Source organism: Oncorhynchus mykiss, chromosome 22 (assembly GCF_013265735.2).
Source record: "Oncorhynchus mykiss isolate Arlee chromosome 22, USDA_OmykA_1.1, whole genome shotgun sequence".
Classification (NCBI taxonomy): Eukaryota; Metazoa; Chordata; class Actinopteri; order Salmoniformes; family Salmonidae; genus Oncorhynchus; species Oncorhynchus mykiss.
In genome coordinates this window covers 32,622,416-32,638,895 of record NC_048586.1, presented here as the reverse complement: position 1 = coordinate 32,638,895, position 16,480 = coordinate 32,622,416, and the positions used below count along the sequence as shown (strand labels likewise).

The following is a 16,480-nucleotide window of genomic DNA, read 5'->3' as shown; positions in this document are numbered from 1 at the left end:
GTTGTTGTAGGGTTTAGTGTGAGGTTGTTGTAGGGTTTAGTGTGAGGTTGATGTAGGGTTTAGTGTGAAGTTGATGTAGGGTTTAGTGTGAGGTTGATGTAGGGTTTAGTGTGAGGTTGATGTAGGGTTTAGTGTGAGGTTGATGTAGGGTTTAGTGTGAGGTTGATGTAGGGTTTAGTGTGAGGTTGATGTAGGGTTTAGTGTGAGGTTGATGTAGGGTTTAGTGTGAGGTTGATGTAGGGTTTAGTGTGAGGTTGATGTAGGGTTTAGTGTGAGGTTAATGTAGGGTTTAGTGTGAGGGTGATGTAGGGTTTAGTGTGAGGTTGATGTCGGGTTTAGTGTGAGGTTGATGTCGGGTTTAGTGTGAGGTTGATGTAGGGTTTAGTGTGAGGTTGATGTAGTGTTTAGTGTGAAGTTGATGTAGTGTTTAGTGTGAGGTTGTTGTAGGGTTTAGTGTGAAGTTGATGTCGGGTTTAGTGTGAGGTTGATGTATGGTTTAGTGTGAGGTTGATGTAGGGTTTAGTGTGAGGTTGTTGTAGGGTTTAGTGTGAGGTTGATGTCGGGTTTAGTGTGAGGTTGATGTAGGGTTTAGTGTGAGGTTGATGTAGGGTTTAGTGTCAGGTTGATGTAGTGTTTAGTGTGAAGTTGATGTAGGGTTTAGTGTGAGGTTGTTGTAGGGTTTAGTGTGAGGTTGATGTAGTGTTTAGTGTGAAGTTGATGTCGGGTTTAGTGTGAGGCTGATGTAGGGTTTAGTGTGAGGTTGATGTAGTGTTTAGTGTGAAGTTGATGTAGTGTTTAGTGTGAGGTTGATGTAGTGTTTAGTGTGAGGTTGATGTAGTGTTTAGTGTGAGGTTGATGTAGGGTTTAGTGTGAGGTTGATGTAGGGTTTAGTGTGAGGTTGATGTAGGGTTTAGTGTGAGGTTGATGTAGGGTTTAGTGTGAGGTTGATGTAGTGTTTAGTGTGAAGTTGATGTAGTGTTTAGTGTGAGGTTGATGTAGTGTTTAGTGTGAGGTTGATGTAGTGTTTAGTGTGAAGTTGATGTAGGGTTTAGTGTGAGGTTGTTGTAGGGTTTAGTGTGAGGTTGATGTAGTGTTTAGTGTGAGGTTGATGTAGGGTTTAGTGTGAGGTTGTTGTAGGGTTTAGTGTGAGGTTGTTGTAGGGTTTAGTGTGAGGTTGATGTAGGGTTTAGTGTGAGGTTGATGTAGTGTTTAGTGTGAAGTTGATGTAGTGTTTAGTGTGAGGTTGATGTAGTGTTTAGTGTGAGGTTGATGTAGTGTTTAGTGTGAAGTTGATGTAGGGTTTAGTGTGAGGTTGTTGTAGGGTTTAGTGTGAGGTTGATTTAGTGTGAAGTTGATGTCGGGTTTAGTGTGAGGTTGATGTAGGGTTTAGTGTGAGGTTGATGTAGTGTTTAGTGTGAAGTTGATGTAGTGTTTAGTGTGAGGTTGATGTAGTGTTTAGTGTGAGGTTGATGTAGGGTTTAGTGTGAGGTTGATGTAGGGTTTAGTGTGAGGTTGATGTAGGGTTTAGTGTGAGGTTGATGTAGGGTTTAGTGTGAGGTTGATGTAGTGTTTAGTGTGAAGTTGATGTAGTGTTTAGTGTGAGGTTGATGTAGTGTTTAGTGTGAGGTTGATGTAGTGTTTAGTGTGAGGTTGATGTAGGGTTTAGTGTGAGGTTGATGTAGGGTTTAGTGTGAGGTTGATGTAGGGTTTAGTGTGAGGTTGATGTAGGGTTTAGTGTGAGGTTGATGTAGTGTTTAGTGTGAGGTTGATGTAGTGTTTAGTGTGAGGTTGATGTAGGTTTTAGTGTGAGGTTGATGTAGTGTTTAGTTTGAAGTTGATGTAGTGTTTAGTGTGAAGTTGATGTAGTGTTTAGTGTGAGGTTGATGTAGTGTTTAGTGTGAGGTTGATGTAGTGTTTAGTGTGAGGTTGATGTAGTGTTTAGTGTGAGGTTGATGTAGTGTTTAGTGTCAGGATGATGTAGTGTTTAGTGTGAAGTTGATGTAGTGTTTAGTGTGAGGTTGATGTAGTGTTTAGTGTGAGGTTGATGTAGTGTTTAGTGTGAGGTTGATGTAGTGTTTAGTGTGAGGTTGATGTAGTGTTTAGTGTGAGGTTGATGTAGGGTTTAGTGTGAGGTTGATGTCGGGTTTAGTGTGAGGTTGATGTCGGGTTTAGTGTGAGGTTGATGTAGGGTTTAGTGTGAGGTTGATGTAGGGTTTAGTGTGAGGTTGATGTAGTGTTTAGTGTGAAGTTGATGTAGGGTTTAGTGTGAGGTTGTTGTAGGGTTTAGTGTGAAGTTGATGTCGGGTTTAGTGTGAGGTTGATGTATGGTTTAGTGTGAGGTTGATGTAGGGTTTAGTGTGAGGTTGTTGTAGGGTTTAGTGTGAGGTTGATGTCGGGTTTAGTGTGAGGTTGATGTAGGGTTTAGTGTGAGGTTGATGTAGGGTTTAGTGTGAGGTTGATGTAGTGTTTAGTGTGAAGTTGATGTAGTGTTTAGTGTGAGGTTGATGTAGTGTTTAGTGTGAGGTTGATGTAGTGTTTAGTGTGAGGTTGATGTAGGGTTTAGTGTGAGGTTGATGTAGGGTTTAGTGTGAGGTTGATGTAGGGTTTAGTGTGAGGTTGATGTAGTGTTTAGTGTGAAGTTGATGTAGTGTTTAGTGTGAGGTTGATGTAGGGTTTAGTGTGAGGTTGATGTAGTGTTTAGTGTGAGGTTGATGTAGTGTTTAGTGTGAAGTTGATGTAGTGTTTAGTGTGAGGTTGATGTAGGGTTTAGTGTGAGGTTGATGTAGTGTTTAGTGTGAAGTTGATGTAGTGTTTAGTGTGAAGTTGATGTAGTGTTTAGTGTGAGGTTGATGTAGTGTTTAGTGTGAGGTTGATGTAGTGTTTAGTGTGAGGTTGATGTAGTGTTTAGTGTGAGGTTGATGTAGTGTTTAGTGTCAGGATGATGTAGTGTTTAGTGTGAAGTTGATGTAGTGTTTAGTGTGAGGTTGATGTAGTGTTTAGTGTGAGGTTGATGTAGTGTTTAGTGTGAGGTTGATGTAGTGTTTAGTGTGAAGTTGATGTAGTGTTTAGTGTGAGGTTGATGTAGGGTTTAGTGTGAAGTTGATGTAGTGTTTAGTGTGAAGTTGATGTAGTGTTTAGTGTGAAGTTGATGTAGTGTTTAGTGTGAGGTTGATGTAGTGTTTAGTGTGAGGTTGATGTAGTGTTTAGTGTGAGGTTGATGTAGTGTTTAGTGTGAGGTTGATGTAGTGTTTAGTGTGAGGTTGATGTAGTGTTTAGTGTGAGGTTGATGTAGTGTTTAGTGTGAAGTTGATGTAGTGTTTAGTGTGAGGTGCCTCAGCTGATCACTATACCTGCTCGGAGATGAAGGTGCGTGTCGCTTGGGCCTGCTGAGCCATTCTGTTTTGCATGTACATCCTCTGTTCTGTCTCATAGCCACTAACAGCAACAGTTGGTACTTCTGCCACTTTAGACTCCTGCACCATTGTAGTCACTTCAGTCTTATATGTCACTTCATGTTTCTTCATGTATTCTTCATATTCCTCTGTAATAAGGGATATACCAACTTTAATAGGAAATACCAATTTAGTGTAAGGCTATAACTCAACCCCGCAAACATTTTCTAATAACAATTCAACCGACTGACCTTCCTCAAGCAGACTGGCTGAGGCAGACTCTTCTCCAAGAGGGTTCTTGACAAAGATGGAGTACTCTCCAGCATCGTCAGCAAACGTCATGGAGATCTCCAATTTACACACTCCACTCTCCTTATTGTAGTGCACTTTATATCTAATGGATGGAAATATAATGTAATGTAGAAAGCACAATAAAAAAAAAATCAAAATTCAATATTGTGATTGACTAGGAATGTGTCACCTGTATCCTGTAGTAAGGGGCACTCCAGTCTTCTTCCAGATAATGTTGGGCTTGTGGCTGCCTCCGATCTGGCACTCAAAGACAACTCTTCCACCCTCCACCAACTTCTGCACAGTTGGCTTCTTGACAAAGAAGGGAGCTGCTTCCACAGTCTCTGCAACAGCGCTCACCTCCGACATTGTCTCCTCCTTGGCTCCAATGCTAATCCTAAAAGGAAGGTTTAATGATTTAACTATCTAATATCTTGAGCAAGAAATTGTCTACAGTCTTAAGCGAGAAACTATCAATTTGTATGCTTTCAATGCAAACTCGTAAATAACACATTTGTTAATAGTTCATGCTGTTTTCTACTCACTGATGCTCTGCAGAAGTTTCAACATATTCAGACACAGTAGTGTCCTCTCTGCTCTCAATCTCCTCTGACACTGCAATATAAAGTCAGGTTTAATCAAAGTCAGGTTTAATCATTCCAATAAGGTATAGGTAGACATACATAACATTGTCTTTATGCTCTTTACCTTTGACAAGCAGGTAGCAGGATGTACTGATGGTTCCAGCCTCGCTAGTAGCAGTGCAAGTGAAGCGACCGCTGTCTTCTGCGAAGGCCTCGCGGATGACCAGACGGGCACATTTACTCTCATAAGTGATCTGGAAGTCAATGGAGCTCTCAATTCTGTAGTCCTCTCTGAACCACATGATGCCAGGGGCAGGGTGACCAGTGATCTGACATTCCAGAGTCACAGATTCACCCTCAGTCACAGTCACGTTGTTCAAGCCCTGAAAACAACACACACATGATCAGTAAAATGCTAATCTATAGGTAAAAGTAATGAACATTTTTTTTTTTTTTTTTAAGAATGAAGAATGAAAAATATTAAAATACTTACAGCCACAAGAGTAGGTGGCACAGTTGGCTCCTCCATTGGTGATGGAACAACTGCTGTTTCAACAACCTAGGGAATAGACACATCTCTGTTAATGTCATACTATTTCTAGCACTGTGTGTGTGTGTGTGTGTGTGTGTGTGTGTGTGTGTGTGTGTGTGTGTGTGTGTGTGTGTGTGTGTGCGCGCATTTTTTTTGCAGTGGACAAAAATGTACTTGGACGACAAGAGACAAATGGACTGGTTTAGTTAGGGGGTGTCGTAGGAGGGGAGGTATACAAGGCTGATGTTAAGATTAGTAGCAACTAAGGAGAACTGTTAAGACACTGGAGAGGAGAGGTTCTAACACATGGGGACTAGTATCTGGAAAAACACCTGGGTTACAAACCTGTTGTTCCCAGTCCTCATAAATTTGCTCCATGCCCCCTGAAAACGAAGTGCCTATCTGTTTCTGCTGTGACTGAGTGTCGAAATGTGTCTGATATCTGTCTGCGATATCTTTAAACGGAGGCGGGGTCGGCTCTGGCGTCACTCTTGTCGCCACCACAACCTTATGAGATGGAGGCTTCACTGTCTTGATGATCTTTTGAGCAGCATGTGAAGAGGTAGAGGATAACTCTTTCTGCAGTGTGGCAATAGCAGAACCTGCTATCGAAACCTGATCAACCCAAGGAGAATACCATTATCATCACGAATCAGAACAAAGCATTATGAACGTCTTGGGTTTGTTTTGTTTAGCCACAAGATGGGGAATCTAAGTTAGTTTGATTAAAGCCTATATGAATGGAGGGTTTTAAATAAAGTCTAAACCACAGTATGTTAGAGGATTATTCAAATGAATATTACATTATTAGTATAATTATTGATTAATGGTAATAGGACGGGAGTGATTAAGACCAAAATCAAATATATCAAATCATTATTGTTTAGATTACATTTTGTATTAAGTTCTCATCTGAATGATTGCTACAAAGATAGAAAGTTGCATCTCAGGCAAGCAGGAACCACGTTTACATATGTATAAATATCTACCCCTATATAAGATAGACAATTATTGATTTATTTTCTTGTTTCTGTTATGTTGCACTGCTTGCCTGATTTGACCTATGCTTACCTCATAGCTATGGTCAGGTTTAGGAACCATAACTTTTGAAACTGTGAAATGTGGAATTGGGGATGGTGCAAGGCCAGTATCCACTTGAGTGGTAGTTCTTTGCATCTAAAATAACCAATGGAGTTGAGATTGAGTGATTACAACCCCAAAAATATAACAAATGACTCATTTTTAAATGTTTTTCTTTCTTCTTCTATTGTCTACTTAAAAGTCACATCTAACCTGGGAGACATGAATACTCTGTTCAGGAGCAAGTGTTTGAATTGTTGTTTGCATTTGCCCAGCCTCAGTCCTCGTTGAGAATTGTTGCTCAGTAGTAGACAGCATCGACTGCTGTTTTATATCAGAATCTATGGTTTCCTCTTCAGCATGACCCCTCTCTCCATGCACTGGCTTCCGAACACGTGCTAGGTCAACAGCAGCAACAACTGTAGCCTTTGCCTCCGCTTTTTTCCCACCCTCAACCTTTGAGACAACAAGCAGTGCATGTAACACATACAGCACATAGATCATACACATCATCCATGGCAGTAGTAACAACAAAAGGTTGACATAACATAACAAAACATAACATACAAATGAATGTAACAAAACATCTACAAAGAACATTTTGTGTAATTGAACATATCATTGCATCATACCGTGCATTCACAGCAATATTATGAAGTGGGTTAGTCACATAATGATGAGGACTATAAAGAGAAAGGGATGTGACAAAAGAAATGGGGAAAGTGAGAGAGTAAAATGGAAGAAATATTGATGTTAATTATATATATATATATATATATATATATATATAGTATGTATTTAGTATTTTCTTGTTTATACCTGTGTTTTGTTTTGTTAGACATGTTTGATGTAGAGATGTAAGTTGTTGATAATTTTGTGTAATGAATAAAAACAAAGGCGGAAATGGGGAGTGATCACTGGTGTGTCATCATCACACCTCAGCTACCTGCTCCTCAGTAGTCATCATCACGCCTCAGCTACCTGCTCCTCAGTAGTCATCATCACGCCTCAGCTACCTGCTCCTCAGTAGTCACCATCACACCTCAGCTACCTGCTCCTCAGTAGTCACCATCACACCTCAGCTACCTGCTCCTCAGTAGTCACCATCACACCTCAGCTACCTGCTCCTCAGTAGTCACCATCACACCTCAGCTACCTGCTCCTCAGTAGTCACCATCACACCTCAGCTACCTGCTCCTCAGTAGTCACCATCACACCTCAGCTACCTGCTCCTCAGTAGTCATCATCACACCTCAGCTACCTGCTCCTCAGTAGTCATCATCACACCTCAGCTACCTGCTCCTCAGTAGTCACCATCACACCTCAGCTACCTGCTCCTCAGTAGTCACCATCACACCTCAGCTACCTGCTCCTCAGTAGTCATCATCACACCTCAGCTACCTGCTCCTCAGTAGTCATCATCACACCTCAGCTACCTGCTCCTCAGTAGTCATCATCACACCTCAGCTACCTGCTCCTCAGTAGTCACAATCACACCTCAGCTACCTGCTCCTCAGTAGTCATCATCACACCTCAGCTACCTGCTCCTCAGTAGTCACCATCACACCTCAGCTACCTGCTCCTCAGTAGTCACCATCACACCTCAGCTACCTGCTCCTCAGTAGTCATCATCACACCTCAGCTACCTGCTCCTCAGTAGTCACGATCACACCTCAGCTACCTGCTCCTCAGTAGTCATCATCACACCTCAGCTACCTGCTCCTCAGTAGTCACCATCACACCTCAGCTACCTGCTCCTCAGTAGTCATCATCACACCTCAGCTACCTGCTCCTCAGTAGTCATCATCACACCTCAGCTACCTGCTCCTCAGTAGTCATCATCACACCTCAGCTACCTGCTCCTCAGTAGTCACCATCACACCTCAGCTACCTGCTCCTCAGTAGTCATCATCACACCTCAGCTACCTGCTCCTCAGTAGTCACCATCACACCTCAGCTACCTGCTCCTCAGTAGTCATCATCACACCTCAGCTACCTGCTCCTCAGTAGTCACCATCACACCTCAGCTACCTGCTCCTCAGTAGTCACCATCACACTTGAAGCAGTGAAGCTTCCCATATTATCTCCATGTTGGATCTCAGTGCCGACAGTTTCTCCCTCTGCTTCACTAGCCATTTTGACAACTGCTGCCACCACTATTGCCTTGGTTGCTGTTGTTATTTTCACGATGTCTGGTGTAAGCTAAATGTTGCCAAACAGCAATGAAAGGTTGAAACGGTTTGTTTCCTCGTCAGCATTCATATTACGTGGGGGAAATGTGCATATCTGGGATGGATATGGACAAGGAGTTGTGCAAGGACAGAAGGTAGAAAATTGCAAAGAGTTGCAATTTTTTTTATGCAGCATGAGATTGATGGGGAAAGTCAGTAGGGACACTCAAAATATGAAGGGGAAACTTTGACTAGGTGGATATCAGAGGAGGCTGGAGCTTTAGGAGGACAGGCTTATTGTAATGGCTGGAATGGAATGGATGGAAAGGTATCAAACACATTAATCTTATGGAAACCACATGATTGACTGTTCCACTCCAGCATTACAACGAGTCTGTACTGCTGTAGCTCCTTCCACCAGCCTCCTGGTGGATATGGAGGGGAGAGGGTTTTATTTCTAAACTACCTGCTCCTGTATTGGTGCTATAAACACAGCAGCAGAGCTTGTCTGTGTGCAGGATCCGTCTACAGACTGGGAGTTGCAGCTACGTGCCTGGTCCACCGCTGCTACCACGGTAACTACAGCAATCACTTTATCATCCGTATCATGATGCTGGCGCTTCCATTAGTGTGATTAGGAAGCAATCCAATGCATGAACATCATATAAGAACATTGAACAAGGAAAACGTATCACATGTACAGTGCCTTGCGAAAGTATTCGGCCCCCTTGAACTTTGCGACCTTTTGCCACATTTCAGGCTTCAAACATAAAGATATAAAACTGTATTTTTTTGTGAAGAATCAGCAACAAGTGGGACACAATCATGAAGTGGAACGACATTTATTGGATATTTCAAACTTTTTTAACAAATTCAAAAACTGAAAAATTGGGCGTGCAAAATTATTCAGCCCCTTTACTTTCAGTGCAGCAAACTCTCTCCAGAAGTTCAGTGAGGATCTCTGAATGATCCAATGTTGACCTAAATGACTAATGATGATAAATACAATCCACCTGTGTGTAATCAAGTCTCCGTATAAATGCACCTGCACTGTGATCCGTGGTCCGTTAAAAGCGCAGAGAGCATCATGAAGAACAAGGAACACACCAGGCAGGTCCGAGATACTGTTGTGAAGAAGTTTAAAGCCGGATTTGGATACAAAAATATTTCCCAAGCTTTAAACATCCCAAGGAGCACTGTGCAAGCGATAATATTGAAATGGAAGGAGTATCAGACCACTGCAAATCTACCAAGACCTGGCCGTCCCTCTAAACTTTCAGCTCATACAAGGAGAAGACTGATCAGAGATGCAGCCAAGAGGCCCATGATCACTCTGGATGAACTGCAGAGATCTACAGCTGAGGTGGGAGACTCTGTCCATAGGACAACAATCAGTCGTATATTGCACAAATCTGGCCTTTATGGAAGAGTGGCAAGAAGAAAGCCATATCTTAAAGATATCCATAAAAAGTGTTGTTTAAAGTTTGCCACAAGCCACCTGGGAGACACACCAAACATGTGGAAGAAGGTGCTCTGGTCAGATGAAACCAAAATTGAACTTTTTGGCAACAATGCAAAACGTTATGTTTGGCGTAAAAGCAACACAGCTGAACACACCATCCCCACTGTCAAACATGGTGGTGGCAGCATCATGGTTTGGGCCTGCTTTTCTTCAGCAGGGACAGGGAAGATGGTTAAAATTGATGGGAAGATGGATGGAGCCAAATACAGGACCAATCTGGAAGAAAACCTGATGGAGTCTGCAAAAGACCTGAGACTGGGACGGAGATTTGTCTTCCAACAAGACAATGATCCAAAACATAAAGCAAAATCTACAATGGAATGGTTCAAAAATAAACATATCCAGGTGTTAGAATGGCCAAGTCAAAGTCCAGACCTGAATCCAATCGAGAATCTGTGGAAAGAACTGAAAACTGCTGTTCACAAATGCTCTCCATCCAACCTCACTGAGCTTGAGCTGTTTTGCAAGGAGGAATGGGAAAAAATTTCAGTCTCTCGATGAAAAACTGATAGAGACATACCCCAAGCGACTTACAGCTGTAATCGCAGCAAAAGGTGGCGCTACAAAGTATTTAACTTAAGGGGGCTGAATAATTTTGCACGCCCAATTTTTCAGTTTTTGATTTGTTAAAAAAGTTTGAAATATCCAATAAATGTCGTTCCACTTCATGATTGTGTCCCACTTGTTGTTGATTCTTCACAAAAAAATACAGTTTTATATCTTTATGTTTGAAGCCTGAAATGTGGCAAAAGGTCGCAAAGTTCAAGGGGGCCGAATACTTTCGCAAGGCACTGTATGACTATCAGTAATATCTGTGTAGTAAAACCTCCTGTTATGGATCACGGTAATAACATTGAACAAGGAAAACATCACACTGATGACAAAAAGTCTACATATCCGTGTAGTTATTTGCTCATTGAAACATTCTGTTGTGTGTAACCATTCAACTTGCCATATTCACATCTATTGAGGCTCTTTTCTCCCCCCGTGCACATTTAGTTTCTTGCCCTAGCCCTAGCACTACACAAATCATTTGATTCAATTAATCAACTAATCATCAAGCTGGAGGGGCAGAGGGAGTTTGGAAACCCTGCAGTAGACCACTAGATGGATCCACTCCCACAGAGTTGAGCAGCCCAGATGGTGATCTCCTTACCTCTCTCACAGCGACACCAGATACAGCGGCACCAGTCGTTTTCAATCCATAAGAGCCCTCCCAGTGCTGCTCCATGTGAGCATGGGTGGCAGAAGACTGGACATGACTGGCACTAGAGGCAGTGGTCATGCTGTAGCTGGACTCCGCCACAAATCCCTCTCCCTGCTTCCATGGTGGAGGCACATCTGGACTATGGGATACTTGTTTGCGTGTGGTCAGTGGGGATTTGACTGGTCTGATTGGTGACACAGACAGTCTTGAGGCAGAAGTGGGAGAGGCAGACCTGAAAATGTAAAACAGGCACACAGAAGTTACTTCAGAATAGACACAAATGTAAGAGTTTGAAGTCTACTACAATAGCAATGTGAGTCGGTTTCCCAGACCTAGACTAAGCCTAGTCCAGGACTACAACGATCTTTGAACGGAGAATCCCCATTGAGCATGCTTTTTGTAGATCAGTAGTAGACTTAATCTGAGTCCAGGAAACCAGCCCTGTGTTTTCCAATAGGATGAAGATCAAATGTCTTACCTGACAGGGGCCGGAGTGGGCGCCTTGACATGTCTCACAGGTGATGGTGACTGATGACGTCCGCCTGCAACCCTGGCTGCAAGAGATGGTGGTGTTGGGGACTTGGAGGTTGAGGTTGGCTTTGGAGGCACACGTGGCGGGGTCTTGTGTGCCAATGTCTGTGTCACTACACCACCTTCAACGCGCATTTCCATCATAGAGCTGGACTGGAAATGTGACTCCACTCTCTGAAATGAAACAGAAGAACATTAGTTGGAGTAAGCAAGGTTTCATATATTTTATAGCATTTTCTATTGTTAAAGGTATACTTCCCAGTGAGCAACACTGGTTGAAAAGATGTCATTTCAATGGCAAAACTGATTGAAATTATGTCTTTTCAATGGCGAAACTGATTGAAATTATGTCTTTTCAATGGAGAATGTAGTTTTTCTCACTGGGTTGAATTTTTATTTAAGCTTATATATGACTTTGGACTAAGACTACAGTAGAATCTTACTCTGGTCTCTCTGGTCTGGCGCGTCTGAGAAGACGTCATCTGAGAAGATGTTGACATAATAGTCTTTGTCTTCTTAGCAGGGACTGCTACCTCTTCACCTGGACATTGGAAAATAATTATATCTAGAATTAACATAAATACTTGACATCTATATATATATATATATAACTCTATATATATATATATATATGAGCATTTAATCTATTGATACAGCATGAATTCAAAATACAGAAATACTAAATTACATTAGTTTACATGTTTTCTTAAATGTTTTTTACTGATGTAATTTAGTTCCAACCATAAATACCAATATGAGTAAGCTTTGGCTCATTCTCTGCTCATCTACCCACATGATTCCTGTTTCCCATCATTAATGATTAAAGGAAAAGGAGTAATGTAGTCTCACCTTGAACCAGTAGTTCAGCAGTGGAGGTAGCCCGTCCACTGCTGTTTGAAGCATTTACAGAGTAAGTTCCAGAATCCTCTGGGAAGGCTTCGGCAATCAACAAACTGTAAAGGTCTCCTTCTTGAACAATCTGAAAGTCAGCAGAGCTCTGTATCTCAGCTCCCTCTCTGTAGAACTTTACCACAGGTGTAGGGATTCCTGCAACACGAACATCCAGTCTCACTTGGCTTCCTTGTCTCACGGTCATACTCTGAAGTCTCTGAATAAAGTTGGGTGGTGCGGTCTCCACTGTAAGAGAACGTTTGTGTTAGTTAGAGTCACACAATAACTGAACCACCAATTAAAACAGGTCTCAGGTCAAATAAATACAAGGTGTCACCTGTAACAAGAAGTTCAGCGGTGCTAGTGGCTTGTCCAGCACCATTGGTGGCTCTCACAGAAAATCTTCCACTGTGTGCGGCTGTCACAGCAGGGATCATCAGAACAGCGCGGCCATCGCTGAACGAGATCTGTGCGCCGGGCAGAGCGGCAGCGGAAAGAACCTGGCCATCACGGAACCAGCTCACCTCAGGAACTGGATTACCTGGAGGTAAAGTTTGTCATTTGTTTTATTAATGATACTGTTGACAAATGTTAATATGTATTAATCTAGAATATCTGACGTGTGTTAAGATTCATGTTGCTTGCTTGAATCAATTAACAATTGACTCAGATTATCAATTGGTAGCTAAAATTCTAGAAACAAGGTCGGTGGATAGGTCAACATGTGTGATGTGAATAGAATTGCAGACAACTGGAACTTCGTGATAAGAACAAAAAAAAGATGTCTTACCACTAACTTGCGCCTCGAACGTTGCGGCACTACCCTCTAGTGCCACAACGCTCTGCAGCGGCTGTGTAAATGTTGGCGCCTGTGTTGACATTGTGGACGGCACCCTGGAAGAAAGACACAACATGAAATCACAGAGTTAAACTACTAATTCAAAATAGCCTACATCCAATAGGACTACATGTTTATTTATATCATTTAGGCTATTTAACAGGGACATATTATATATTTATATTATTAGGCCGACACAATAATCAACAATTTAGACAATACTGAGGTGTATTAGTGCCCGATTTAGCTAAACAGCACATTTTCATCTGCAGTCTATACTTTGGCCTCACAACAATACCCATTTGATATCTAGCTGAGTGATATGGTTTTACTTAATACAGTATATGAAGGGTCCGAAACAATCTGAGAGCAGCGCAACAGGATATTTTTAGCAGCAGAGAAATGAGGCTGAGGGACTCGTCAGAAATGCTCCCTCCACCTGGCCCAAAGCAGCTTGTCTGCCTGTCAGTTCCGGAAATCAGAGGCTCCATGGGGTCTGCATGTTAGGGCCAAACCCTGGCCAAACCCTGGCCAAACCCTGGGACACAGTACCTAGTGTCAGCCCAAAGACAAGACAATAACAACTGGAGGCTGACAATCAGCAGAACTCAATGGCAGTTAACATGTGGCCTACAATGCTTAGGCCTACAGGCAATTTACAGTGCCACTCTAAACGTAAAAATCTATGTAATTACACAACAGAAATGGCCAAGAGAAATGTATGCCTACTTTTTGCGTTGATTATTAAATGAACATGCCAAACAATTGGAAGTTAACCTATATTATAGAGCTCTCACTAACACAAGTCTGCAATCCATGAAGTTTTATATTTCACTAGAACGTTTCAAAGAGATCATAAAAAGTTCAGAATTGCAATGGGCAGGTTCAGAAATGCATTACCATGCATGTAACCATATGAGCAAGATTGGACGTAAATAGCTAGGCTTATTTCATGACATTCACAGGCACCAGTCCTACATTCTAGAAGAATCAGGCCTGGGCTTACATTACAAGTACCACGTTTCTGCCTACATTATACAATTTACAAGATATCAATATCCAACTTAACCAATTAGACCAAAGTTCAGTTGTCACATTCATTTTTTCATTATAATAACAAAATACTATTATTTGTTCGGGAATCTAGTGACCTAAACCTCCCTATGTAGGCCTATGTTGTTTGACAATAAATTAGGATGTAACCATGTTATTCTACAATAGCACAGAGAACATAGGCTACATTTTATAACATTGAAACCAATTTACTTCACCATAGTCACAATACACAAAATGTTTAGTAAATTCAGTCTGTATGTTTTATAAATTACTCAAGTTAAAATCTGCCCTGGTTTAACAACTTTCTCCATCAGCTCTTATTCAGAAGCAGTCATATATCCAATATGGAAATGTAATATTCCTCTTTAGAAACAGTCTCTGAGACACCTGTGTAGGCATACTTCCATGCAACAGTGAAATATCAACATCAATATACTAATGAATTATCCCAATTGAATGTCAATGGATAGGTTATTATCAGCCTGGGATTAAAACACACTGGAGAAAAATGAATGTTTTATGTCAAGCAAATGACAAAGGCCAGGTGCACACAAATGTCCCAGGTCCACATTAATCTGAGACATTTCTGATCATGACATTGCATCCGTATACTACATCAACAAAATGAATCAAAAACTCCAACAGAATATCTCTTTAAACATCAAATTGAGGGCAATGTATTTCTTCTATCACAGGCAGCCCTTCTGTAAACTCGCTTCGATACCATTGCCTTGCTATAACTGAAGTGACACTACCAGACTGTCCCTGTCAGTCAAAATCTCAATCAACTCTGTCACTGGGGAGGAACTTTACCTATATCAAAACCTTATCCAAAAACAAATATCTTCCTTATTTTACATTTACACAATAGGCTATAAGAATTGCTTTGAGAGTATCATAATGTCATGGATTTAAACGTAGGATAATCCAAGTGATAATGCAAAACTATTTGACTCCTGTGAATTCCTATGGGAGGGCCTGCTCAAATCCCCTGTTTTAGGGTGTTTATGACCACCATAAATACATGTTTTTCCAATACATCAAAAGACTTGGACCATCATGTCAAATGTCATCAGACGTTAGAATTCAATAAAAACCTGTACAAAACTGAATTAACTTCAGATATTTCAAGATTGGAATCTGAGCGACAGATATGGCAGTCTCCAAAAATAATCTGTCCCTCGCTTGCTTGATTGACAGTCACCATGTGGCACATAGCTGGAGGTGCAACTGATAGCCCTGCTGCTGATTCCCTTAAAAAGACATTGCTCCGCAGCTGGGACACCACTCTAATGCTATCAGGGGCTATTCTTGGCTTTCTGAATCATAGCACCAATCCAAATTCACCATAAAGTAACCTTGAGGGATCCAAAACAGCAGTTATCAGCAACAGCGTTTTTAATGTAAAGATATTCAATTAACAGTAAGTGACAAAGTATTATAAATATTTACAATCAAATATAACAATGTCCATACTGTGGAACCATTCTTGCTAAAACTATTGTTTAGCAACAAACAATGTAAACAACGATTAAGGAAATAAGACATGTTGCATAATTGATTACCAAGTAAAAATGACTTACTTGTATCCACAAGGGTGCCTTGAACAGATGGGACAGTGCCCAGATGGCTGTAGCCTCAGCAGCTATCTCTTTATCCAGAAATGTTTCCAGAAAATCCAAGGTGAGAACGGTTGAGCCTCCAAAATAACCACCCAAAAACAAAACCACACAGTTTCTTAGCTGTGTAGTTCTGTTTTTCTCCTTGCAAATCCCTACACCTGAGGCAAGGCTGGGAATGCTCCAACTGCTCAGAAGTACCAATATGGTTGTTTAACTTTATATACTTGGGGACAAAACAGCATCATCACTTCACTGCCACTCCCCATTGGCCACCCTGTCAGAGGCATCATGGGAAAAGGAGCCATTTATGCAAGCTCACACCTGTCACTCACTCCACACTGGTGGGAGATCAGCGTTTCATTGCTCTTTGTTTGGGTACTAATATTTACTCTTTCATAAAAGGTGATAATTAATATGGAGTTAACTTAAATCAACTTAACACTACAGAAACAAATATTATAATTAATGTACAAAAAATAAGTAACTGACTCATTAAATAGCTGGTGACCAAAAGGAGAGAGTGGCTGTCCCTGTCACTCAAACTAAAGACGAACCCCTTTACAAGAGGAACAAATGCAATATTTACACTATTAGTCACCATGCTAGTTACATCCCATAGATTTAAACAAATTAAAATATACACTGTTGGCAATATGTTGGTGTACTGTACCAACATGTACAGAAGACTTAGTACAGGTTATATGTGTTGATAATTAGTGCCAAGTTAGTTAGTAAGACTTGAGTGTTAGATAACTCTAGGTTT

General features: G+C 41.3%; 1 protein-coding gene across 4 annotated transcripts in view; it reads right to left on the bottom strand.

Annotated features, from left to right (window-relative positions):
* The window catches only part of ttn.1 (titin, tandem duplicate 1), a 186,535-nt gene extending 170,626 nt beyond the window's left edge, over positions 1–15,909 (bottom strand). For 3 of the 4 annotated variants that reach the window (XM_036959129.1, XM_036959130.1, XM_036959131.1), the window contains exons 1-16: positions 15,679–15,909; positions 12,992–13,095; positions 12,539–12,742; positions 12,160–12,447; positions 11,754–11,851; positions 11,258–11,484; positions 10,729–11,011; positions 6,093–6,335; positions 5,871–5,975; positions 5,145–5,414; positions 4,761–4,826; positions 4,392–4,650; positions 4,229–4,298; positions 3,874–4,080; positions 3,644–3,786; positions 3,351–3,541 (exon numbers count right to left, since the gene is read on the bottom strand). In XM_036959129.1, the coding sequence (XP_036815024.1) occupies positions 3,351–3,541; positions 3,644–3,786; positions 3,874–4,080; positions 4,229–4,298; positions 4,392–4,650; positions 4,761–4,826; positions 5,145–5,414; positions 5,871–5,975; positions 6,093–6,335; positions 10,729–11,011; positions 11,258–11,484; positions 11,754–11,851; positions 12,160–12,447; positions 12,539–12,742; positions 12,992–13,082 (2,745 nt within the window). In that variant the 5' untranslated portion in view covers positions 13,083–13,095; positions 15,679–15,909. The remainder of the gene's footprint in view (positions 1–3,350; positions 3,542–3,643; positions 3,787–3,873; positions 4,081–4,228; positions 4,299–4,391; positions 4,651–4,760; positions 4,827–5,144; positions 5,415–5,870; positions 5,976–6,092; positions 6,336–10,728; positions 11,012–11,257; positions 11,485–11,753; positions 11,852–12,159; positions 12,448–12,538; positions 12,743–12,991; positions 13,096–15,678) is intronic. The other variant, XM_036959132.1, reaches the window with a different exon arrangement.
* Between the last annotated feature and the right edge of the window lie 571 nt (positions 15,910–16,480).